The 25,414-nt window shown below is 47.0% G+C and overlaps 1 protein-coding gene across 1 annotated transcript in view; it reads left to right on the top strand.

Annotated features, from left to right (window-relative positions):
• SFMBT2 (Scm like with four mbt domains 2) overlaps positions 1-24,932 on the top strand; it is a 211,220-nt gene extending 186,288 nt beyond the window's left edge. The window contains exons 16-21 of the mRNA XM_027121576.1: positions 253-362; positions 6,104-6,279; positions 8,352-8,518; positions 8,858-9,121; positions 9,876-10,004; positions 20,044-24,932. Coding sequence (XP_026977377.1) covers positions 253-362; positions 6,104-6,279; positions 8,352-8,518; positions 8,858-9,121; positions 9,876-10,004; positions 20,044-20,184 — 987 coding nt within the window. The 3' untranslated portion in view covers positions 20,185-24,932. The remainder of the gene's footprint in view (positions 1-252; positions 363-6,103; positions 6,280-8,351; positions 8,519-8,857; positions 9,122-9,875; positions 10,005-20,043) is intronic.
• Positions 24,933-25,414: the final 482 nt, after the last annotated feature.

Genomic DNA, 25,414 nt, shown 5'->3' with positions numbered 1-25,414 from the left:
AGCCATCCCCTCTGGCCAGCGGTTCACACTCCCAGGCAGAGGCGTCAGATTTCACGCCCTTTCTATCCCCTTGATGGCGAGCATGTCAGTGCCAAGCTGCAAAACATTCTCTCTGACTCCATCGCAGCCCATTGCTGACGGGAGGTGCAGGGCAGACAGCTCTGAAGTATCAGCGGAGAGGTTTCTAAAACATTCTAGTTTTAGCAGAAATGGATGCAGTGGATGTTCACGGCGATTCTTTTTTCCCAACAGGTTCTTAGCATGATTATCAATGCAGCTTACAAACCTGGAAGGGTATTACGGGAATTACAGCTGGTGGAAGACCCACACTGGAATTTTCAGGAGGAGACACTGAAGGCCAAGTAAGTGTTTTCAATTCTGGAAAACCAGGGTTCTCAGCGTTCTTTGCCTGCCACTTTGAAACTTGCCCTTCCTCTTTTTCACATGGCCCAGAGAAGTGGAAACCAACAGAAGGCTTGTTGTTCTGCAGTTCTGTGCACCACACACAGAGTTTATTGTGTAAAATATTCAGAATAAAAAGGTACTGATGGGTTGTTTGATCCAGAGGGAAACATTTATATAAAGAGAGGATTCCTCTTATCATCATTATACGTTTTTCATGAACAGATCTTAATATCTGGTACTGTAGAGTTTATGCCAGATACAATGTTCCTCACTCTGCGACTTGACAGTTTTAAAAAATAGGAAGAACCAGTACCTCTCTTTGGTTTTGGTTAATAGGCTGTGGCTAGACGTGTAGTTGGTCACTTATTTTATTTGGAAACAGGCTAATTGGAAAGGTAATGTTTGCTTTGCTTTAAGTTTCTTGAACTCTGAAATTGGGAACACCCCCTGGCCTGCTTTGCGAGAACTCAGTTGTTTAGGAGACAGATAGAAAAAGACCCATGTCTCAAGATAACTTTATGTTTAATAATAGTTTTGGTGGTTTGAGAGGGCTTTTAATATCCACTTAATTCTTTTCAAATGGAATAGATCTTCATCGGTCCACTTCCTGTATAATGGTGTCAAAAGGTATCACTTAGCTGTAACATTTGGAAAATGATGCTGTTTAAACAGTGAACTACTTTTCAATGGCTGGAGCATACCTAAGCCCTCCTTTAGGGAAAGTGCCTGTCCTATTCGTAGTGAAAATTAAGGAATATTAAATAACTTATATGACCAGTGGTATTTTCCTCCATGGTTAACTTACACCAGAACTGAGTACAGACGTGGAGAAATTCACAGTTACTCGCATTCATGGTTAGTTATCCACTCAGCCTTTCCTGTGTCTTTTTTGAGCATCTCTATAATTTTAGATTCAACAAAAGTCATGTATGGTCTAATGATACTCCACTAAACCACAAAAGTTAAAGGGAATGCATGTAAATAAGGAAAGTTTTGGTTTGTTGGAAGGTGTCGTGTCAATGAAGGGTGACACCATACCTCACCCTTCCCTTCCTTCCCAAGAAATATTTAATTGAGCTTCACCTGTAGCCCAGAAAAAAATAAAACATGTTATTTTTCCTATCTAACATTCTGTATTTTTCTACTTTATATAAGCTGGAGATTATCAGACACAGTAGAATACTTTGTTACAATGTCGATTCATACTGGTAGCGGTGGCAGGAAACCCGGGCAAGTATTTATAGAGAGAAACCCTTCTGACGTCTTGTTTTAAAATTTTTCTGTAAAATTCAGTACATCCAAAATACACCCAAGGATATAGAAATAGTAAAAGTACAACGACCTTAAATTCCATTAAAATCTCCCCTGCTCCCTAAGCTAGCCAGAAACTCACTCCGGATTCCCAGAGTGACAGAGAGAGTTCATTTTGCACTGTTGTCACTCATTTTCCCATTGCCAAGTTGATCAGAGCTTTTATGAAACCAGCCTGTTACAATCAAAACAGACACAGCACGACCCAGCCCTGCTGTATCGTAAAGGCAACGTTATTACCTATTATATCAAACATGACAGCGCGTTCCTTAGCAGAATCTTACACAGCAACTTATAATGAGAAAATGTGTGTCTGAACTGGATTTCAAGTGTCTGGATCACAGCAGCATCTTAAAGCAGCTGCTAACAATGACAGATTTACAGTCAGCGGGAATATCCCTTATAATACTACGTGCTGAGTCACCTCTTTCCTTCTGATGTAAAACGACAACGTTTTAGATCTTGATAACTTTGATGTTTTCATTGGTGCAAAAGGGAGGAGAGAGAGTTGACTTCTTCCCATTTTGCTGAAAGGCTAAGATGCTTTCTTTGTGAATAAATTAACTCAGCGAGGGCGGAGACATGCGTTTAAGGCATTCAGTTGTCTTGGTTGTGGTCCTTGAATTATAAAACCACAGAGAGTGTTCTCAGTAAGAAAGGGCATGAGATTCTTCTCTGTAGAGCTTTGGGAACACTGTCACTTAGCATCTGGGAGTTCTGATTGGTTTTTTCCTCTTCTGAAAAGACCCATTTAGTTGAGAGGATAGGGGTGACATTGACAAGGGTTGATCTGTAAATAGACGAAAAACGAACACTGTCACCTACAGTTGTCCCCCAATGATTTTGCCTATTTAGCCAACAACCATACCTTTTATGCTAGAACAAATTATCGAAATGTTTGAACAGTGTATAAGAAGCCTATCACATAATGAGTCTTCAACATGGACTGCAAGGCAGAACCAGGAATAGCTTGTGCTAAAGGAAAAGGGGATGCTAGTGTAGTTCACTTCAGCAGCTCTGGAAGAGAACATTGTTTCTTTCCGATGGATTGAAGTTACTAAATTGACCTACATTATTTAGAATTTCGGGAGGAGGAATTCAGGCTATACCTGGCTATACCTTAGGGGGATTAAAAGAAAAATCCAGTCCTGTGCTTTTAGAGACATTTACATGTGTTTTCCAACATGTTATAGAATCTGCCTGAGGGGGAAAAATTGTTGACTCTTGTTTGAATGGCTTTTGTGACAACCTTTATAAAAGCCAGGTGGAGGTTTAATAGATTTTCCCAGTCTCCTTTTGTTACAGTTATGCAGAATATTTAAAGTGGAAATATCCTGATGTAATTTTGAGTGAACTAGATTTCATGATCACTTAGGCAGAAGCAAGGAGATAAAGTCAAATCTTTACTTTTAGGTGAGTCACGTTCAGCTCTATGGAAATGATATTTTGGTTTCTTTTTTCATAAGCAATGACAGTTTTGTGTGTGTTTTCATTTATTTTACCTTTTGGGGGGCATTTATTCGTGCCCATGGCTTTATGAACAGTTAAGATGTAATATTTGACTATCAAGGAGATTTATGTGAAAAAGGATTCCCAAACTGAGAGACTTTTCACTGAAGAAAGATTTTGTTGGTTCATGTGTTAATTTTTACTTTGCTCAGATTTGTGAAATTTGCTCTCGTGAAAATGTATGCTGTAAACATTACGTTAAGCAAGAGGGTGAACCCGTTTCTGAAGAGAAGACTGAATTTCGGTGTGTAATAAATTCATCAGGTTATGGGCGTGGCGTTTCTGGGTCACACACAGACCAATTTAGGATGTTCTGAATCAGAGGTTGTCTTTCATAAAATAAGCGCCCACCCCATTTATCACACAGAGTTCCCATGACTTGAAATACAGGAATCAAGAAGGAAGAGAGAAATTTCTGAGGTTGAGTACCTTAAGACTGAAAACTAGTGTTGCACTGACCCTAGTTCTAGATTAAGAATCTACAAGTAAAAGCTTTGTTTTGAAGGAAGTCGGGGCCATCTCTGACTATTTATTGCTAATGAGAAGAGCGATTTTTCTCACTGTGTGCCACGCATCCTTATTTCTGCAGTTATCATCTTTTTTCCCCCTTGTAATTCTTCCTTAAATATTTGAGGATGTGAATTCACCTTGACAGACAGGAGCCTTATTCTCCACTGTCATCATAGTCCTGTCACAAGTAAATCTTGCATCACAAGATTTTTTAAAAAGGTCCTGACATGGGTCATTTTGAAAGATGAATGATAGAACTTAGGCCAAATTGAAGTCATTCTGCTTGGATCAGTGTTGGTGTTTTCACTTTATATTTCTTTTTGACTCCACATCCGTTTTAATTTTTCTCAACTCTTTAACTGAAAGAGAAGAGACCGTTTTCCCCAGAACTCTTGTTTGTCCATCTTCATCCGTCTGTCTCCACCCTGCCACATGCACTCACACGTGGACATAAATCCCTACTTTGGCTGCTAGGAAATTATTGGAAGGCTACCCACACTTCCTTATGGGTGTCAGGGGGAAAACCCCTTCATCTACCCTCTTAGGTTCAGTACCTGGGAGCCTGCAAACTAAACTGACAAAAGACAGGAAAAACAAAAAAAAGACCATTTCTTTCCTGGTGCAATGGATGTACACACAGAAGTGCTCTATGATGTGTAACTCAAAGGGACAGTTAGGGTTTGGAGCTTATACCTAAGTCATCCCTAACTTAGTGGGGGGGAAAGGAGTGGGGAAGAAAAGGCCTCTGGGGAAGAACAAATAGGTTTCTTTGGGAAAGACAAATGGGTTTTTAGGAGAAAAACTGGGAGATAAGAAAGTTTGGAATAGTTTGTTATGCAGGCAGGAGTGGCCTTTCTGTCTTCTTCAAGGTCATGAAATTCCTCCAAGAGGGGATTTATGGTAGGTTTATCCCTAGGATGAGAAGCGACCCCCAAAGAGGGTATTTATGGCGATCCTCACTGCTCAGAAATTTCTGCCTTTAGTCAGATAATGGAAACTCCAAGAAAGCTGCCTTCTGCATCTGTTGAACCATAAACATCTTCCTCTTAAAACAGTCTGTGTGTGCACTCTGAGACTCTGAGTGGGTCCCCACGTTCACGGCAGGGAGGCAGTCCTTCCTGGTCCCTCCATCGTGCTGCCTTCCTGTACTGTTTCAAAGTGTGCTCCCCGTCAACCCTGCAATCACGAGGGGGGACAGCAGGTACTCTTAACAACCATTCTGGACCCAGACAACCATTCTGTTTTTCACTTCCTCTATTCAGTAAATTACACGAGATAGTCAACACTTTATTATGATATAAGCTTTGTGTTGGATCATTTTTCCCAGCCATAGGTTAATAAGGTAGGCCAGGCGAAGCTCTGATGTTCGGTAGGTTGGGTGCATTACATGCATTTCCGACTCATGATATTTTCAACTTAAGGTGGGTTTATTGGGATGTAACCCCCATCGGAAGTCAAGGAAGACCTGCATACAACTGTAAAGGAGCAGGTTGACATGGCTGATGAGGAAACTGACAAGGTCAGCCTTCCTTGGTGGTTCTTTCTCTCTCAATTTTGCTTAGTTTTCCAAAAATTAACACAAGTGCTCTCAGCCAGAGCTACCACTACGTGCAGTTTTCCTGGAAAATAAACTATCGTTCAGGATTTCAACTTGAAAATTAGGGTGCACATCAAGGAGATAGTTTAATAGGCCCAGCTATTTTGATGTATTCTCATTTCAGTGGACTCTTAAGTTTAGTGAGATGTGAAGTAAATAAAGACATATGATCTGTTGCCAACTGAGAAATTTATCATTATTTTGTACCAATGATAGTTTTAAAAACTGTATTGAAAGGTGACTCAAACCATTTCGAAGAGCTCACCTTTTCAGCCAGCATGGTTTACATCATTATTAAACAGGCGTTTGGATGAGGGCTGTAGTACTTATTTTTAAAACAGGAGTCCATCCAACCTGCTTTCCAGAAGATCTGGTCTCTAGTTTTTCGCTGGTGACTTCATGTGGTTTTTCTTGGGGAGGAGAAAGGTTTTATTTCTCAAAGGTCATGAGCAACGAGTGACACTATCTAGATTCCAGAAGCATCCTGGAGGGGTGTTCAATTACGTAGACCCCGGTGAGAATACGCCAACTGGGAATCTTTATTGTGGAATCCTGTTTTGGCCTGGTCGCCACATACATTGCCCATGGCGCTGGGCATTTCTTAAAAATATTTTTGTGAACTCATAAGGAACAACGAAAACAAATGACAGAGAAACCACACACAACCTGCTTTGTTTTTAGAAAGTGAACGGGCCGCTTTGGAATCCACTGTACAGAATAGATCTGAGTCAGTGTGTGGTCTCTCCATCACTTTTTCTTCTTTGTTTCTAGGTATAGAGGCAAAACATACAGGGCCGTGGCCAAGATCGTCCGAACATCTGACCAAGTAGCGGATTTCTGCCGCCGTGTTTGTGCCAAGCTCGAATGCTGTCCAAATTTGTTCAGTCCTGTGCTGGTTTCTGAAAACTGCCCGGAGAACTGCTCCATTCACACCAAAACCAAATACAGTAAGTGCAAATCCGAAAAGAATGTTGGTCTGTGGGCCTACCCGCAGACCATGTAGTCATGTAGTTGGTGGGCTGTTTTTTTGTTTGTTTGTTTATTTGTTTGTTTTTGTTTAAACACCTTTTGCATAGTTTTTCCTAGTTTTTCCTAGGAATTGCTACGGGAGAATTCTTTAAGGTTTACTTAGTAGATACTTGTTTCTCTCCTAGAATAAGGAAGGGATGGGGATGTCTCCAGCTCTGCTGCGACCACACTCCAGGATGAGCTGCTTTGTGGTTCTCTCTAGGTGTCAGACACTAATGGATAAGTGTTTGTTCACACCCAAGAACCCCATGGCATTTCTTGACGGTTTTATAAGTGCCGTCTTTACGGACCAAATTCAAGTGGAAGGTACTGGAAATAGACAGCTTTAGTCCTGAAAGAAACCTACACTAGTCGGTCATTTTGCATATAAGGAGTTTGAGGTGTGGAGGCTGAGTGACTTTCCTCTCAGGTACAGTGGTGTGGGGATGTGTGGACACGTGCTTCACTGCAGGGTGGGAAACAGCCGCCGTCATCCAGGAGCCGTGCATTTGGTATTTTCCTTTGTATGCCTCCAGCCGTAGATAAAGGTTCCTTTGCTGCATCTGGTCCTTTTCTGGAATAATGGGAGTTCCATAGGGAACAGTTGAGGCTTTGGCTAATGAGGAAGCATCTCAGTGTTGATCACAATTGAAAACTGGACCCATAATAGGTTTTAGTTAGTTGATTATACATTCAAATGATAAAATATATCAATCATTATTGAAAGTTGGTAAATAATTTTCTAACTATTGCTCTAGGAGGTAATACAGACGTATAACTCTGTTATTGAATTCAGAAGTAATGAAAGTCTCCACTGAGAGAAAAGAATAAAGTGTGTAGTTATGTAGTAGGGAAGGAACACTATTTGAAAAGACAGCAGGTGCCCCGTTAATTTGGGCTGTGTGTTTGCCAGTTGGTCTTGGTCAGATCGAGAGATGGGGAGATCCTTCGTGACCAGGGCCCTCCAGTAGGTGTTCACTGTGCTTGTTCAAGCTTCAGACTCGGGGGCAGCTGTCAGAGCTTCTCCAGTGGGCGTGTTTGCCACCACTGTGTGCAGTACTGGGGGCAAGGAAGGGCAGCAGAGAGAAACTCCTGAAATAACTCTAAGCTTGTTTGGCTCACCTTCTGTCTCAGTCTGCTCGGGCCGCCACAGCAAAGTCCCACAGACTGTGGGGCTTAAACAACAGACATTCATTCCTCCCAGTTTTGGAGGCTGCAAGTCCAGATCGAGGCGTCAGCAGGGCTGGCTTCTCCTGGGGCCTCTCTCCTTGCCTTGCAGTCGGCCGCCTCCTTGCTGTGTCCCCACAGGGTCCTCCCTCTGTGCGTCCCTGGTGTCTCTTCCTCGTCTTGTCAGGATATCGGTCCTGTTGGGTCAGGGCCTCACCCTTATGAGCTCATTAACTGTAATCACCTCCCTAAAGGCCCACCTCCAGATGCAGTCACATTGGGGGTTAGGGCTTCTACATTTGAATTTGCGAGGGGTTGTGCAGGCGGCAGGTGACACTGTTCTGTCCGTAACAGCTTGTAAACACGAGGGCACTGGGGACAGGTTTCCCCCCTGTGGAGCTGTTTTCTCAGAACTGTTTCCTGAGGTGTAAATGGGATGTGAAGTTTCTGGGGTTTTTGTTTTTGCGGTACGCGGGCCTCTCACTGTTGTGGCCTCTCCCGTTGCGGAGCACAGGCTCCGGACGCGCAGGCTCAGCGGCCATGGCTCACGGGCGCAGCCACTCCGTGGCATGTGGGATCTTCCCAGACCGGGGCACGAACCCATGTGCCCTGCATCGGCAGGCGGACTCTCAACCACTGCGCCACCAGGGAAGCCCCGGGATGTGAAGTTTCGATGGTCTCAAATGAAGGAATGATCTCTCTCTCACTTTCCCCCTCCCTCTCCCTTTAGTTTTCCTTCTCTCCTCCCTCTGCCTTGCTCCTGTCTCTGTCCTCCCCATCCATGCATGCCCGTGGGTGTAACCTTTTAATGAAGTTTGTAATCTCATCATCTCTCTCCCTGTAGCTTATTATTATGGGAAGAGGAAGAAGATCATTAAGCCCGCGATTGGAGAAAGCAGTGCTGAAAGCGGACACCCTAAACCGGCCAGACGCAGGAAACGACGAAAATCCATTTTTGTGCAGAAGAAACGGAGGTCCTCTGCCGTGGGCTTTGCCGCAGGCTCCGGGGAGGTACGTTCTGCTTGGAAGCTTCCCACATTCGATCGGGAAGCGCCGCCCTGGCTTCACAGCCAAGGCCAGGTTGAAGTTTGATGCTAAATGGTGAGAATCGTGAACTGCCGGAACCCCCTCCTTAGTTGTCGAACGCAGACTTAACATTGCAGCGTCTCGGCTGGGAAGGGGCTGCAGGTGGGACCCGGCGTGGGACCATGGGATCCATCTTCCGAGGCCTCCTTGGACAAACCTCAGCGGGAGGGTGGTACCGGCACCTGAGGTGGAGTTGTGGGCCCCCTCCCCCGCCTTCCCGAGGCCCCCTTCCCCACTGCCTCAGTGCATCTTCCGTCCTCCTAGGAAAGTGAAGAGGAGGATGCGGACGCTCTGGACGATGACACCGGGAGTGAGGAGACCGGCTCCGAGCTCCGTGATGACCAGACGGACACATCCTCAGCTGAGGTGCCCTCCACCCGGCCCCGGAGGGCCGTGACCCTGAGAAGCGGCTTGGAACCTGAGCGCCGGGCACCCGTGGAGAGGACGCGGAGGGGCCGGAGGGCCCGGGCCACCCCCAGCGCCGAGGGGGCCCCCAGGGGCCCGGCCTCCAGCCAGGAAGCAACAGAGGTAAAGCTCAGGCCACTTCAGCTGGCCCGTCTGGTGTCCCCAGTGGGGCAGCACGGGACCTCACTTGGGGGACCCCTGTTTAAGTTAAACACTAGCAGCTGCTCCGGCTGTGTTGCTAAATCAGGGGCAGAAAGCTTGGTGATTCCATATCCCACGGAGCAGGACGGTGAACCTCAGGATGGGGCTCTGGGAGAAGTAATAGCACCTCTTTTTCCGGAAGGTTTTAAACCACAGGGATCAGGAGAACAGACAGAATAAGTCCTCAAGGTCTCATTAAACACTAGGCTTTCCCTCCTCAGGAGACCTTGTGATGCTATAAAGTGTGTAGTCAGGGTATCTGGTCTCCCCTGAGCCCACGTGTTACACGATCAGCTGGAAGGTCACTGGTACCAGCGTCACACACGTAAATGGGGGCATAGCGGCCTCGTGCGCCTACACCGGCTCCTGCCCTGTCTCCTCCTCGACCAGAGATCCTGCACTCAGCCCCAGAGCTCCTGAACTTGGGGGTCAACAGCGGCCGTCTCTGTGCCTTTTTTTTTAACCTCTAAAGATACACAAGTCTTTGGAGCAAAGTCATAACCCAGACGAGTTGCTAAGAGCATCCCTGGATACCGGTCGCCTCTGCACCTGTCCAGGTGCCTCGTGAGGAGGCCGCGAGTGGTCCAGAAAGCCCGGGTCCAGCCCTCAGGGTTCAGAGAGGGTCCCGCCATCCGGGAAGTGAGAAAACAGCCTCCTGCTTCCCTTCCCTCTGCAGGCGGTGAAGCAAGAGGAGGAGGAGAGGCTGGTCCTGGAGAGCAACCCCTTGGAGTGGTCGGTGACAGACGTGGTGAGGTTCATCAAGCTGACGGACTGTGCCCCCCTGGCCAAAATATTTCAGGAGCAGGTACGGGGTTCCGCTGCACAGCAGCTCTTCTGGTTCTGAGCCTCCAGGTCTTCTGTGTCAGCTGGCTTCCTGGGGCTTGGCCTCGGCAGGGGGTGGGGGGCTTCCTCGTCCCTGGGGGCAGGGGAGCAGGACACCCGGGCTTCACGTGCGGTCCCACCTGCAGCTCCGTGGGGTCTCTTGGCCGTGCAGTGGAGACGGCAGCTCCGGCCTCTACTAGGGGTTCTTGGATGCCCCTTGGTGAGGGCTGGGTCTTATGCAGCCTGGCCTGGCTGGAGGTCAGGGCTCCCAGCTCTGCCTTGGCTGGCAGGTGGGGTGCGCGTTGTCCCGTGGTAGAGCAGTTGTCGTCTGAAAGGCTTTTGTCTCCCCAGCTCCCCCTTTCCAGTAGAGAGAACAGGCTTCCGTTGGCCCTCTTTTCATTTGTGCCCGTTGGCATTTCTGGGCTGCCAGCTTGTGTAACACTAAAGACATAGGAGGCCAAAAAACAAAAGCTCAAAGGACTGGCTACCGTGTCAGATCTGGAGTCCCACTGTCCCTGGCTGGTCTGCCTTCTTTTCTCCACCTTCCAGAGTCTTCTTATGTTTGTCTTATTTATAACATTCAGGGCTTTTACTTCTCAAGAGAAAGAGGGAGAAGTCTACTTGATCTTCCCAGAGGCAGAAGCCCTCGGGCCGTTGCGCTTTATTTAATGCTGCTTTTGTCACGGTTTTCTTACTTCCTTCACTTCTTTCTTTGTAAATTATTTTAAAGCCTATGGTATGTTAGGTACTAGGGTAAATTATGGATAAATGGGAGAACTATTGATATAATTTATACCTTAAAAGTTTTCAATCTAGCAGATGAAATGATATGCCATAAGGAAGGAGGGTTTTTAATCTATATTTTCCCTTAAGTTAGTATGAAAATAAATCCCCACTCTAAACATAATCCACCTTGCACACTTCTCACTGGCCTCACATGAAGGTTCAGGTGGAAGCCTGTCACGTGCTCTACCATGTTTGCTCAATTTGTTGCATTGACATTTCTTGCATTGTTTCACAGTGTAAGCGTCTTTCACAACCTTGCATTTCACTAAAGTACTGTTTTCCACGTCATAAATTAAATATATGTCCATCTGGCTTTTTTTTTAGATTATACAAACCAATAGTCTAGAAAGAGGGTAATTCAAGCATTAAATCATTAAGAAAACAAGAAAGGCCTCTGATTTCCCCTGTAACCAGTGAACTTCTCAGATTTTCTCCCAAGGCCACCAAAATGCAGTAACGAATTATAAAAAGCAAATTAATGTGGTTCGCAGCTCCTCCCAGGAGAGGGGAGTTCTCAGTGTTCCCAAGGTTTCCACTGATGGAATAGTAGCGTCTTCTGTAGACACCCAGTAAGTGCACCGAACGAGTGAACGGTGGCTGGAAGGCCAGGCCACCTCCTCGCTGTCTGACAAGCTGCGCTTCCTCTCTGGGCGACACTTAAAAGCAGACAAAAAGAGAAAGGTTCCTTGTCCGTAAAGAACGTGGTAATGAGCATGTCCCTTCATTTAAACACACAAACAGGAAAGAAAGAGAATTGTGAGAAACATGAGGACTCACATGATTTGGGGCTTGTTGAGAAACTGCATCTCGGTCTTGCAAACAAGAACAGAGCAGAAGGTTGAAATCCTGCTTAAAGCATACGGCCCGATGCAGCATGTTTCCGGTCTGGTATTTATTACTAGCAGCACCTCGAAAACAGCGTCGCATTTGTATACGTGACGAGTGCTGATGACACGGATTTAACACGTGTTCCAGCCGGTCCTATGTTCATTCAGTCTGCACCCACTGAGTGTCTGGTACAGACCTTGCAGTATCCACGAGGCAGATACAGAAGGTATCGGTCTGTGTTAGTCTCAGGGCTTGTTTTGAGACTCACGTGCCACTTTGAACTGACAGATGCTTTCCAGTTGGGCCTCTCGTGGGACAAAGAACAGACGCTATTTGTGCTGTGAAGGGCAGACAATAAATATAAATATATATAAATATATATAATAAATATAAATATTTGGTAATAAGCAAGAAGGTGAAGACAAAGCTGATTTGTGAAAAAGGCTAAAATACTACTTATACTGAATCGTCCTTAATTGGATTTTAATCCCTGTTTATAACAACATCTCGGGAAGTTTCGTGCCTTCCCAAGCCAAGGCATCTAAGAAGGAAACATTCCCGACACTCGGCCACTTCTAGGATCAACAAGGGGCATCTGCTCACATCACCTAAAAGCTTGGCCTTACATACCTACTTATTTCTCTCATAAGAGAGAAAAATAGGTAGAATTTAATCGATTATAGTCTTATTTCTATTTAAAGTTCTATGTTAGACCGTTTCATCTGTCACAGTAAAAGGCTGTTCCCGGCGGGGCTACCTGAAGTCCGTGGGCACCTGAGCGTGTATTTTGTTCAACCAGACCTTTAATTACTAATTTGTTCTATCACCTTTGAGGCCAAACACCACAGCTCTGATTTGATGGGGCCTCCAGTGGGTCACTCCAGGCGTCGTATGAGTTTTTAGATGAATGAGGAGGAGCTGGGGGTTTATCCACCAGCATGTGAGAGAAATCACAGCGCGTGGAGTCACAGCTACGTGCCTTCACTCCCTGGATTCTGAGTCATAAATTCAGAGACTACCGTAATCATGGAGCATTTAGAAAAATTATAAACTTCCCATTACCAGAATATATGCTTTTTAACTCTGAAATGTTATAGTAACTGCTTAAAAAATCTATACTCTATAATTTCATGTTGCAAATATGTACATTATACAGGGAAACTCCACACGTCTATAAAAAGCAGGAAAGTCTTAAATAAAATTTTGCCTATTCATTCACCTTTTGTGAATCAGAGCCATGCAATAAGCAAACTACCCAAATTAGTGGTTTACTTTTTTTTTTTTTTCTCACGGTACACGGGCCTCTCACTGCTGTGGCCTCTTCCGTTGCGGAGCGCAGGCTCAGCGGCCACGGCTCACGGGCCCAGCCGCTCCGCGGCATGTGGGATCTTCCCGGGCTGGGGCATGAACCCGTGTCCCCTGCATCGGCAGGCAGACTCTCAACCACTGCGCCACCAGGGAAGCCCTAGTGGTTTACTTTTAATGAAGAAATTCCAGGATGCTTCAGGTATAATCCACATTTAGACTAATTCCCTCCTCTTTCTACTTCTGTAAGCCCTGAATATCCCCTCTAAGGAACCACCAACTCCTAAACTGACCTCTGTATCAAAATAAATGTGATCTTCCCATGTACTAAGTATAACTTTTATGTTCTGTATTTTATCTTATTTCATTTCTTAAAAATGAGTAGTCCATTTATGGTAATTCTGTATTTAACAGAACAAGTGATTTGCCAGCCATTCTGAATTATATGGGAGCATATTTCTAAAAATTAAATCAACTGTGAGGTCTGTAACTACATGATCAATGAAAAAAATAACTTCTTTGGAACCAAAACAAAAGCTACGATGAGAGGGATTATAAGGGGGGGGGTCCCCCCGCCCCCTCAGTTTTTCACTCCTTACAGTGGTGACTTGCATGACTTCACTCCAGTAGCTGGAATTTAACGCATTATTTCTCCCAACTCATTTGCTAAGATAATTCTACAGAACTCAAACTACAGTTTGCTGGTCCTTCTATAACTTGCATACCTTCATAGATTTAAAAAAAAAAAAACCTAATGATGCAATCAGCAGGTGGAATTTTCTTGCTAATTTTGTTTAACTCTCCCTTTAAATACACCATTCTTATTTCTAGTTAAACCACATTTTTAGATTGCCAGCCTGGCATCTGACAGACAAATACCTCTCTGCCTTTGTAAAAATGCTGAGTACCCCTGAGCTGTATCCATTTTAGCATTCTCATCCAGAGTTTCCAAGACAGAGGGCTGAAATATATCCGTCGTAATAAAGGGCAGGTTAGTTCTCCATGCCGGGAACCCCAGTTCTAGGAAATTTGAGGAAGCTCACAGATGCCCCAGCCTGTGTTCTCCTTGCCTTAAGTGCCATTTCGAAATCTCCCATCGCTCTTCCAAGGATCAGCCGTCATCCGAGCACCTACATGTGTGCTGGCGTGGTGCTGGGCACTGTGGGCGTGGAATGGGAGGTCACGACCTTCTGATGCTCAGGTTTCTCCAAGTCGGAGGAGGTGAATCATTGAGAAAGCCCTTGATTTCCTGTTAGCCGATGATGTGTAAGATCTCTCCTCAACTCAACAAAAATTTACAGATAACCTACGTGCAAGGCACTCTATTAAAAGCTGCCTGAAGACAAAGGTGGGTAAGATGCTTGCAATTCTAAATGCTCCCGATCGACTGGGGACAACAGACACATCAGCAGCTGGCAGCAGCACATAAGAGACTGAAACAGTGTCATCCTTGGTGCAGGAGAGGACGCAGCTGTAGGCAGAGAAATCTGGGAAGATATAGCCTAGAATCGGGCCGTAGAAGGCGATGCCGACTGCGGGAGTGAGGCCGGGTCAGCTGAGCCAGAGCACACACGAGGGGTCTTTTCAGGAAGGTGAGGGAGGTGGGCTTACAGCTGAGGTCCCCGGCGCAGCTGCTGGCTGCGAGGTTGGAGAGCAGGGCCGTGGTCCGCGTGCCTGATAGTCAGTCATGCTACCTGTCCAAACAACGTGTTTTCCCAAAAAGTGTCCCGGGAAAGAGTCCAGATTCCTTATCCAACTTTGTAAAAGTAATTTGGCAGTTTTAGCACTTAATCTTGAGGCCCCACTTTATCTCAGGCATATTTTACGACACCTCGTCATTTTGGGAATCCGTGCGTGTCCGTTGTGCGCTTCTGAACGCTGCGCCACACACTTGGAAACGCGTCTTGTGTTTCTCGAAGTCGTGTCACTCTTCCGATGAGCTTGGAATTTGATAGCAGCAGCCACCCTGGTGCTGACTGCACAATCAATTATAGGACCGCGGGACCAAGCACACTTGTCCCCACAGGCAGGAGGTCAGAGTTCGGGGAGTCATTTATGGAAGTGGATCAGACTCTGTGCGTATGTAAACCGGCGTGTCTCCGTGGTTGATTAAAGGCGCTGTGGATCCCCCAGGGTCAGCACTTGGGCCGTCTGGGAAGGAATCCATGGTCCTCAAAGCTCCATAAACACTGCGTTTACTCCCACTCTCTGCCCTGGAAAAGACAAACTGAAGGACCATCTCTGAGTTTCTGTTTGGGGATTTGGAGACCCCCTCCCCACCGGATGTGAGTTTTTATTCTGAGGCTATATGCCGCTCAGTCAGTTCCCTGTCATCGTCCTCATTTCTTCCCATAAGAGAGTCGGGAGCCCTCGGGAGCTGAGGACTTGACTTAAAGGAGCTACTCTTGGTCCCTGTCAGCCTGCTTGAGGCATCTCGCAGGAAGCACTGGGGGGGGTGCATTCTGGTACATTCCAGCGCACCCGACAGACGGCACAGCTCGCCCTGCAGGAGCCTCATGACACTGTTTGTGGTGTCTGTGCTATAGACTGAATGTCTATGTCTCCCCCAAAACCCATATGTAGAAATCCTAACCCCCAGTGTGATGGTACTTGGAGGTGAGTCTTTTGGGAGGTCATGAGGGTGAGGCCCTCACGATGGGATCAGTGTCCTTAAAAAAGAGACCTCAGGGCTTCCCTGGTGGCGCAGTGGTTGGGAGTCCGCCTGCCGATGCGGGGGACGTGGGTTCGTGCCCCGGTCCAGGAGGATCCCATGTGCCGCGGAGCGGCTGGGCCCGTGAGCCATGGCCGCTGAGCCTGCGCGTCCGGAGCCTGTGCTCCGCAGCAGGAGAGGCCACAACAGTGAGAGGCCCGCGTACCGCAAAAAAAAAGAGACCTCAGACAGCTTCCTCCCTGCTGTGAGGACACAGCGAGATGTCTATGAACCTGGAAGCAGGTCCTCACCAGACACCCCACTGAATCTACTTGATCTTAGAATTGCAGCCTCCAGAACTGTGAGAAATCCATGTTGGTTGTTTATAAGCTACCATCCCATCCCATGGTGTTCTTTTATAGCAGCCGGAACAGACTAAGGTAGCCCAAGAATACCCTATTCTTTCTCCTCCACTTCTGTTCACCTTCCAGATTCTCTCTTACCCTCTCCTTTATTTAAAAAAAAAAAAAAAAAACTTTTATTGAGGTACAGTTGACGCACAATATTGTATAAGTGTCAGGTGTACAACTAGTGATTCACAATTTTTAAAGGTTATATTACGTTTATAGTTATTTCAAAATATTGCCTATTTGGGGGCTCTTAATCCCCACCCCTGTCTTGCTCCTCACCTCCTTTTCTCCATCTTTTACCCTTTTCTTTTACCCTTCTGTTGACTTTTAAGTTTACCGAGGCCAATTTTTCCCATTTATTTATTCAGCAAATGTTTAATGAGCACCTATTATGTGCCCGGCAGGCATTTTTCTAGGTGCTGAGGATAGAGCAGGGGAAAACAAAACCCCGTGCCTACATTGATTTGCCTTATCGCAAGGCAGTCAATCAAACGTGAGGCCACCCTGGCTCCCCCAGCCGGGGCGAGTGTCCCAGGGCCCATCTCTGGCTCTGGGTATCTTTCCAAACTTGCTGTTGGTAGCTACTTGCGCAGGTGTTTCTGCTCCCCGCTGCAGAAGGAGGAAGCCAAGTCTCACTCATTTTGTATCTCCCACATCTCCTTTGGGGTCTGACATATGAATAATTTAATAAATATTTGGCAAAGACATGAAAACAGCTTTTAAAGGCTTATAACACCTCCCCCGAAATTAAGATCCATGAATTTAGGAGGGCATTCCTTCTCTTTCCTTGGCTGTGGTGTGTCAGGAAAGTGTAGAAACTTTCACTTCAGAAAGAAAACCAGTGAGAAATACCGATTCACATCAGAGATGTAGAGGCACTGAGATGCTTTGATTGAGAACTAGTTTGTGCCTACAGAAGAGTATATGTACTGTTTGTACATGTGGGGCCTATTAATAAAAGGGACACCCATGGAAGCCACTAACCCAAGGAAGCATCAGGAACTTTGCAACATGGCTGCCTGTACCAAGGCCAGCCTCCCTCTCACACTCCCCTTTATTTCCACTGGCAGTTAACACTACTCTGAATTTTGTGTTTATTGTGCTCTTGTTTGATTTCCAAAATGTTTCCCAGCCTAGCATATGAAGGTGCCTTTCTACTCGTCATGCAGAGGCTTCCGTGTCAACACTTAATATTGTCAGACTTCTTAACTTTTGTGGGTATAGAATTATACTGTCATGTGGGCTTAATTTGCACTTCCCTGATTCCTGATAAGGTTAAGCATCTTTTCTTAAATTTTTCACCATTTTTGTTTCATCTGTGAAATACCTACTCATGGTTTTTGCCTAATTTTAAAAAAAAGTTCATCTTCTTTTCATTGATTTGTAGTAGCGCCTTCTGTATTCTGGACACTGCTGCCACCCTTTGTCAGTTGTTTACGTAGCAGGCTTTTTCCCCCCGGTTTGTGGTTGGTTTATCTGCTTTTCAGTAAACTTTAATGCATCCGACGGGAAGCAGCCGAGTTCTGGCCAACGCGCTCTCTCAGCAGACTCAGGTTGCCACCTCCTAATAAAGGTCTTTGCCTTCAGCCTCTCATCCCTTCCCCACCCTACCGCCTAATTCATTCTGATACCCTGTGGCCAATATTAGGTTGCAGACGCACCTGATAAAGTCACTTATCTGCTTAACGTCCTTCAGTGACTATTTATCACACATCTCCAAAGTAAGTCCCCAGTTCCTGTCTGGGCCCATCTCAATTCTGCCTTCAGTGTCTCCCTGTGCCCCTTGAACTCCATGCACTGATGAACCACTTGTGTTCTCTGAGTCCATCCTCACCTTAATACTTCCCACTGGTCCCCTAGGTCTGAGTACCTCATTGTCCAGTCTCTGAAGCCTTCCTTGACTCCTGTAAGATGGGCTCTGTAGCCTGGCCTGATGGGGCCTGTAGCACTACGTCCATACATTAAGTTCCCTATATCATAGGGGTCTGCTTATTTGTCTACCTCCCTTGAGATTCCTGGCGTCTCCAGGGCAGGAGTCTTTGTTTTGTTCAGTGTGATGCACCCAGAGGCCTTCAGAGTGCCTGGCACCTAGTAGGTGCTCAATAAATGCCCACTGAGTGATTAAATCAGTGACATCCTCCACTCAATGTGGTGCAGGCATATGGCAGCCACCTTCACTGAAACTGACTGTGGAGAGTTACACAAATACTTTAGGGCTGATTTTCAATTGTAATTAATCTGTGTGTCCAAGGATAGCCATCACAACCTGGTGCAGATGTGAAGAGCTGAGCTACAATTTTCCCCCCAAAGTTTAATTTCAGAAAACCATGATTGTAGTTCCACCGCTGTCTCTCACCAGCTGTGTGATCTTAATTAGATCAGCCAGTGTTGCTGGCCTGCACTCTCCAGGTCTAGTTTCGATAGAATATATGTGGATTTGGCTCTGAAAGTGGACTCAGCTAACAGGCCCCAGGCCACGGGGTACCATTATTTGCTTCGTGGTCTTATAGGTAGCATGTGAAAAGAATGTAAAATAACGTGTAAAGGCACATGTAAAGGGAAAAAAGATACAGCATCAGAAATTCATTGACAGTTTTATGAGCTTGTCTCCTACTTTCAGGGCCTACTCAAGGCCGCTCTGCTCACTTTGTGGTTTGACGAGGTCAAGTTTGAGTCTTGGTTGAGACGTGGCTTATAGTCGCACACATCACAGCCAGTGCTTGTCCGTAATTTAACAATAATAAATGGCATTTGCGTTGATGCTTTTTAAGTTCTTTATGGCTTCCACACGTCTTAGGGGATAATAGTGCATGAAGGTGGCTTTCAAAACCAATCAAATAAATGATAAATGTTGTTCATCCTTAACATTAGTCTTTGAAGGCAAGACTAACAGTTTTACCCATTTTGGGTTTTTTTGCTTTAGTTGCTTTCAAGACAGCTAAATAAACCGTTAGTTTGAGAAAAAAAGCTGCCTGTGTGAAACTCACCGACACGCGGTCTCTGAGAGGCGTGCCTGCGACGATGGTGGGGCTGCTGCGTCTCTGTGGCTCACGGCAGCCCCGGGGCGCTGCTTCTCCGCGTGGCGGAGAGCCTGGTGCGTGTGCCGACTTCAGGGTCTGCACCTGTTCCACCACGACCTTTATCATTACCTCGGGCCTGCAGGCTCTTGGGCCCCTGTTTATTTCCTCCAGAACACGAAGCCTGGGTGAACAGGAAGAGGGGTTGCCTTGACACTCAGTAACCCAATCAAACGATGTCTAGATAAATAACCCAATTCTTACAGGAAGCAAGCTGGTGAGAGGCAAAGCGCACTGGGGTGATCGTAAAGCCTTGGGCTGAGCCTTCGAGCCCTTTCTTTCTACAGTGAATGCAGTTTCACGGTGATTGAGTGAATATCTCCATCGTGGGGACCCCTGGGTATGGATGCAGAAGGGCTAAGTAAGATAGCACAGGGAGTAGACCTCAGACCCCTCATTCTGGGTGGCACAGCTTGTAAATGCGGGGTGTGTGTGTGTGAACATGCACACACACACACATGTCCAAGTACATGTGCCCCCCTCTGTGGAAGATCGTGCTGTGGCATCTTCTCACCCCTTCTGATGGTAAGCTGTCAGGGCTTGGCAGGGAAGAGAGAACGTTTCTCTTGTTCCTGGAGAGCCCTTTCCAGGGCTTAGGTAGTCACAGCAGAGCAGAGGGAGGACACCAAAGCCCAGGAAGGATGGATCTGGGGGCCTGGGGCTTACCAGCAAGAGGCGATGGGCTTAGGGAGAGCCCAGTCCAGCTCTTCATCCCCTCCAGCCCAGGCTGGTGAATTTCACAGCAGCCAGTGTTATCTCAGCAGAAAGATTTCATTAGCCGCGAGATCAGGCAGTCATCAAGCCAAGTCGCCGTCTCGGCCCGCTCTCTGCAGGCTCAGAGGGCACGAGAGCCGCCCCCATGCCCTGGGCCTGGCATGAAGCCCGCCGTGGCTCACGTGTTCCCCACCCCCTACCCCCGTGCACCTTGTCCCGCCTGGGCGCTAACCCGGCTTTGTCTCCTGGCAGGATATCGACGGCCAGGCGCTCCTGTTGCTGACGCTCCCCACAGTGCAGGAGTGCATGGAGCTGAAGCTGGGGCCCGCCATCAAGCTATGCCATCAGATCGAGAGGGTCAAGGTGGCCTTCTATGCCCAGTACGCCAACTGACCCCACCCGCTTCGCCCGCTGTCCCGGTGACGCAGCGCCTCATGTCTCGAAAGGTTTCCGGGACTGGAACTTCCGTTTTCCCGGGACGTGTGAGGCGGTGCACATGCTGTGTCCCCACAAGGCGAGAAGCGCGAGGGCCTCCTCTGCCCACCAGCCTGCTCGAGGTTTCCATGTTTCCAAAGCACCCCGGGCCCCGCAGCAGTGGCTCCCGGAGGGTGTGAATTTCAGCTCATACCCTGCAGATGTGGACATGCATCTCTGCAGACCACGCCCCTGCCTTTTTCCCACCCCAAACCAGGCAGCTTCCTCGGAACAAGGTTTCCTAAACCAAGGCCCACACTTCTTTGAAAACTAAGGTGCAGGTGATGTCTTTTAGGGTGTGACCCAGGAGGAGGCCTTGCAGACGGCTTTAGTGTCATTGTTCCCAGGCACGTCCATAGATGCTTCTTTCAGGTCGACACGCGTGGACCTGTCACTGCAGTTTGATCTGGTGGTGACTCATTTCTCACGCACAGCTCTAGGCGATGTTTCAGGATGGCGGTTAGCAAAGGAGGGACTCCGCCTGTCGGAGGAGACTTCAGGAAGTCTGGGCAGAGAAGGAAGGCCGGGTGTCATGACAGGGAGATGGGCATCCAGGAAGTCTGCAGGGAGGAGGTGTGCTTGCAGCCTTGTACAGAACCTCCGATGTGCTCATTTAACTGTGACCAGGTGAGGAAGGGTCTCCTCTAGCCTCTGGGGCATCTTGAATTGTGTATTGAAGGCAGAGCTTCATTCCAGAGAACAAGAGTGGAGAAAAAACCCGAGGGAAGCTGTTGATCCAACAGCTCCTTCCCTTAGAGGGACACTGTACCGGGTCTCCCGAGGAGGTTCTCTCCAAGCCCCGCCCTGCTCAGTCACCCCTGCCCCGGCACACGCCTCTACCACAGGGTGACGAGGGGCCCTGGCCCTGGAGGCAGCCCCACGTTCTGCTGGCTCGGCCATTGACTGACCCCATCATCTGGGCTGACTTTGAATCACCCTGGACCTCCTTCCGGTAGAGTAACCGGTTTGAACTCTTAGGCGTGTGGCACTGACACGTGTGCCCCTGTCCCTATCCTGCTCCTGCTGTCAGGGAAGAGTCCACGTTGGCCAAAGCGAGAAAAAGAAGAGTGTGTAATTCCTGCAGCTCACTCCGGCTCTGGTTTGCTTAGGACATTTCTTGGCTGTTTTCATTAAGTGGCTCTAGTCATTTGTAGAGAGATGCGTGGCTCCGGGGACCAGCTGGTCTTTTGTACCAGGTGCTTCGTCTGTGTGCGCCCTGGACGGATCCAGTGTATTCTTTGAAGCCCAAACGGAGCACTGTATTCTGTGCTGGTTGTTGCCCAGATGCCTTTTTAAACTTGTGTGAGGGAGCTCAGGCTCCACGTTGCCCAGGAAGAGCGGGTCCTGCACACCCTCCTCTTCCTCTAGGAGCGTGGTTACCTTGACCTCTTCTCTCTGACGACAGTGCCAGCAGTTCCAGGCAGAACATCCTGGGCTGGCTGACGAGCTGTTCATGTTCCTGCCACGTGAGGGCTGGTTACCTGTCAGATTTCGAGAGGCTCCGTCACTAAGGCTAACCTTTGTCAACGTTCTGTCACCGTTACCGATGAAAAGAGAAAACATACATTTAGTGGTCGAGACTGTGGTCGCCCCTGTAGCTGATGCTAAGTCAAGTTTAAACGTTTGGCACTGGGCTTGCCCGGTTGCCTCTGCTGGGAGGCCCAGTGCCTGGCCTGTGCAGACGGGCAGCGTCCGTGAGGACCCCAGCCTGGCCTGCGGTCCCGTTTCTCTCTTCGGTTCCCCACCGCTGCCTCCTCAGCCGTGTGCTTTTGGCCTTAAACGCTCAGTCCCGTGGAGTTGAACGCTGTCAACCAACTGGAAAGGGCATCCTTTCCATGGTGTGGGGCATTTTCCCGTTGCTGACACGTCTGTGATCCTTCACTGTGGCCTTTTTGAGCTGAGTTCTTCCCGTTGCATGTGGGACGGGAATGAAGGGATGTGAGGGCTGCAGCCTCCTTTCAGAATGCATGGCACCTTCTCGTGCCCGTTCCAGGAATGGCCCAGAGGAGAGGGTGCTGCATGGGAATAAGTGGATCTCCGGGGCGTAGGGGGAGTCCCTGGGGCCCACCGAGAGGAACTGGAGGCCTCCCGCCCGGCAGCCCAGGGGAGACGCGGCCACCATTGCTCGGGAGGCATCCTCTTCCCAAGGGACCAGATGCCCAGAACTCTCCTTGTGCTCGGTCTCTTTGTGGGATCCGCCCTGTCAACCACATGCGCTCTGCGTGTGCCTGGCGGGGAGACGGCTGCGGTCGAGGCAGAGGACACCTGGCTCTGGGGCAAGCGTCCTAAAGGCTGTCTGCATGCCGTCTCCCTGCCCTGCCGCGAGCCAGGAAACATTTTAGGGGCAGGAAGATGCTTTCGCTCTGAGTGTTGCCAGCGTTGCCCTCCAGTTCAGATTCTTTGGGGACTTCTGTGATGGGGGTCTGTGCTTCTTCACATCAGCAGGACTTGGGCTGCAGAAGTGTCAGGTGGTGTTCATTTCTCTGTAGGATTCACCTCTCACCAGCTTCTGCCTTAGAGAAAGGACCAGTTTTCAAGGAACATTTTACAGTGTCATTACTCGTCCCTTATGGCGGAAGAGTTGCTCTCACACCTGTAGCCCCCAATGCACCCCAGCCCCTAAGATAAACGTTTCTTGGTTGAAACACTCCAGCTGGCAATGCCGCCTCCCCTCTTCATCCCCAGATGCTCCCGTCTCCCCACTGTCTCTCTGACAGCACTTTGGGGTCAGAGTCCTCTGCTCTGTGTACCTGCGTCCGGCATACACCGGGCTGCTTATTACCTCTGGGAACGGCCCGAGAACTGTGTTCCCCTTCCCGGCCGAGCAGACCCTACAGTCTGTATGTACGGTGTGTATCACTTGAAAAGCAGAAATGCCACCTCATCTCTAAGGCTGAAAGTCCATCACTGAGTCCCGCCCGAAAACTAATGGAGCTTGTATCGACCTCTGACCTCTTGACTGTTTTTGTCCTGTGTGAGGAAAATATCCTGTCCACAAAAATAGAAACGTAGAAAGGCCACCATTCCGGAAGAACTTCTTGGCTTTAAAAAGAAAAATAACAACAGCAAAAACCCAGTTTCCTTCACCACAGAGTTGCAGAGCGTGGAGAAATCCATCACTTTTAAAATTAGGTTCATGTGATCAAAGTTTGATGACTCAGAGTGCTTGAGCTGTACAGCTATTAGGTTGCGTCGCCTTATTTGATCATATTTGAAAGATGACTTCTTGTGTTTGCTTTGATTCGTTCCTCAATAAATTAAAATGACTCAGGCCTTTCACACTGCCCCCTTTGCCCCACACTGAAGTCTCTGGAAGGTTGATTTTGATCAGCCTTTGAAGGTTGGTCTTAGTTTCCTTAATTTGTGTCACAGAATCTTGAGTGTTGTTATCAGGCAAGTTCTGAGATTTGCCTTTTATCTTAAACCAAACGCCCCTTTCTAAGGGCTGTTCTCCCTTCTTTTTGGAAGCGTTAGGGGTTTTATACTTCTTTTGTCGAACACCCGTTTGCATTTATTTCTGTAGATAGAACTATAAAAACAGTAGTGTTAAGTCTTGTGGTTTGAGCATCATGGTTGCTTTTTTGGTTAAGATGGTGAGTCTAGGCTCCAAGTCCTACACTATTGTGTCTTTAGAAAGCTGTGGCTAAGCGTGCAATTATTTGAAGGGAAAAATAGTAAATTTTAAGGTATCTGTAGTTTTTGAGGGAAAAGTAATCGTTGGGGAGACATACATACTGCCCGTGTCTCTCTGGTGCAGTAACTAAATAGCAAGGGAGGCTCTATTGGCAACGATTACACTGTAATGATTCTCTTTTTCCTTCACTTGTTTTTTTCTGTTCAAGAGTTTTCTGGAAATTGCTTTACTCCAACTTAGTTGAGTTTTTACGTTGGGCGACTCTCATAGCTTTTATCACTAGAGTTGATTTATATGTGTCCCAGACAGGATGTGGTAAGATCCAACTGTGCTATTTTAGACCCACCTAATTCACCTAAGAATTCTAAGTGTTGACACATGATGCTGCCTTGGGCTTTGGTTAAGAAAAGAATCTCTGGTTTAGATGTACAGTAATAATACAATTTCCTGAGCTGCAGACTTTCCACTTTCTTGGTTTTGTTTAAAAAAACGCTAGGATACCAGGGAGTCCCGGTAGGCCAAGACCTACATCACCAGGCAGAGTGGGTACTTCATGTGGACCGAAGAGACGTGTTGAAGAAAAAGTAAAGTCCTAACAAACGTTTGCTGAAAATCACTTTACGAAGGGCAATCGGAGACAAAAGTTTTTAAATGACAGAAAAAAAATCATCTCATTTGTTGTTCAAAATGGGAACCAGCATGATATCTAGAAGCATAAACTACCCCTAGTTGTGAATGAAAGCCCTCTTACTGCTTTGCATTCCAGTTTGAATAGTTTGTATTGGAATTTGATTCATATCTTGTGTATGTTTTGGTGCATAAAAGGGAAAAGTTGGTGTTTTTACTTTCGATATTTGCAGGACAAAGGGCATGTTGTGGTTTGCTGTAAGATCGTATTCTGTATATATGTTTTCATGTAAATAAATGAAAATCTATATCAGAGTTATATTTTAATTTTTATTCTAAATGAAAAACCCTTTTTACTTGAAAAAAATTGTAAGCCACGTTGTTAATAAAGTGCGAATAAATTCTATGGTGGTGTTTGTGTCTTTATGTGGGAAGTTATTAAATATTGTTTTTAAGGTTTGCATTAAGATTTTTTTTTTCTCACCATGCACTGAAGCAAATGTTTATAGGGTTTTAATAACCATGGCTCTCAAAATCCTATGTTACCTTTCAAGGTCACCTGCTAGCTCTGGATCCTTTTACTCAGGAACTTGGGTTTATTCTTTTTATTAAAACATTACTATACATCCTCACGATCGCCTCTAGCCTTCCCATTTTCCATTAGTTTAGTTATTTTATGATTACCTAGTGTATTAGTAGAAACACTCCTTTATGTCTATGAGAATGATAAGTAAACAGCCATATTTACATTTTTCATTGTCCCTGAAGTGTCACAAATAGGTCTTAGGCATCCAAGTTGGAAGAGGAAGAGATATCTTTGCACCCATCCTGCCGTCTCTGTCTCTGTCGCCAGATTAGGATGCTCCTTTCCCCTCCCCCACTGCTGCT

Source organism: Aethalodelphis obliquidens, unplaced genomic scaffold, assembly GCF_003676395.1.
Source record: "Aethalodelphis obliquidens isolate GAN/ISIS:26980383/991018 unplaced genomic scaffold, ASM367639v1 scaffold23, whole genome shotgun sequence".
Lineage (NCBI taxonomy): Eukaryota > Metazoa > Chordata > Mammalia > Artiodactyla > Delphinidae > Aethalodelphis > Aethalodelphis obliquidens.
The sequence above is the reverse complement of the archived record's forward strand: the minus strand, read 5'-3'. Positions and strand labels throughout refer to the sequence as shown.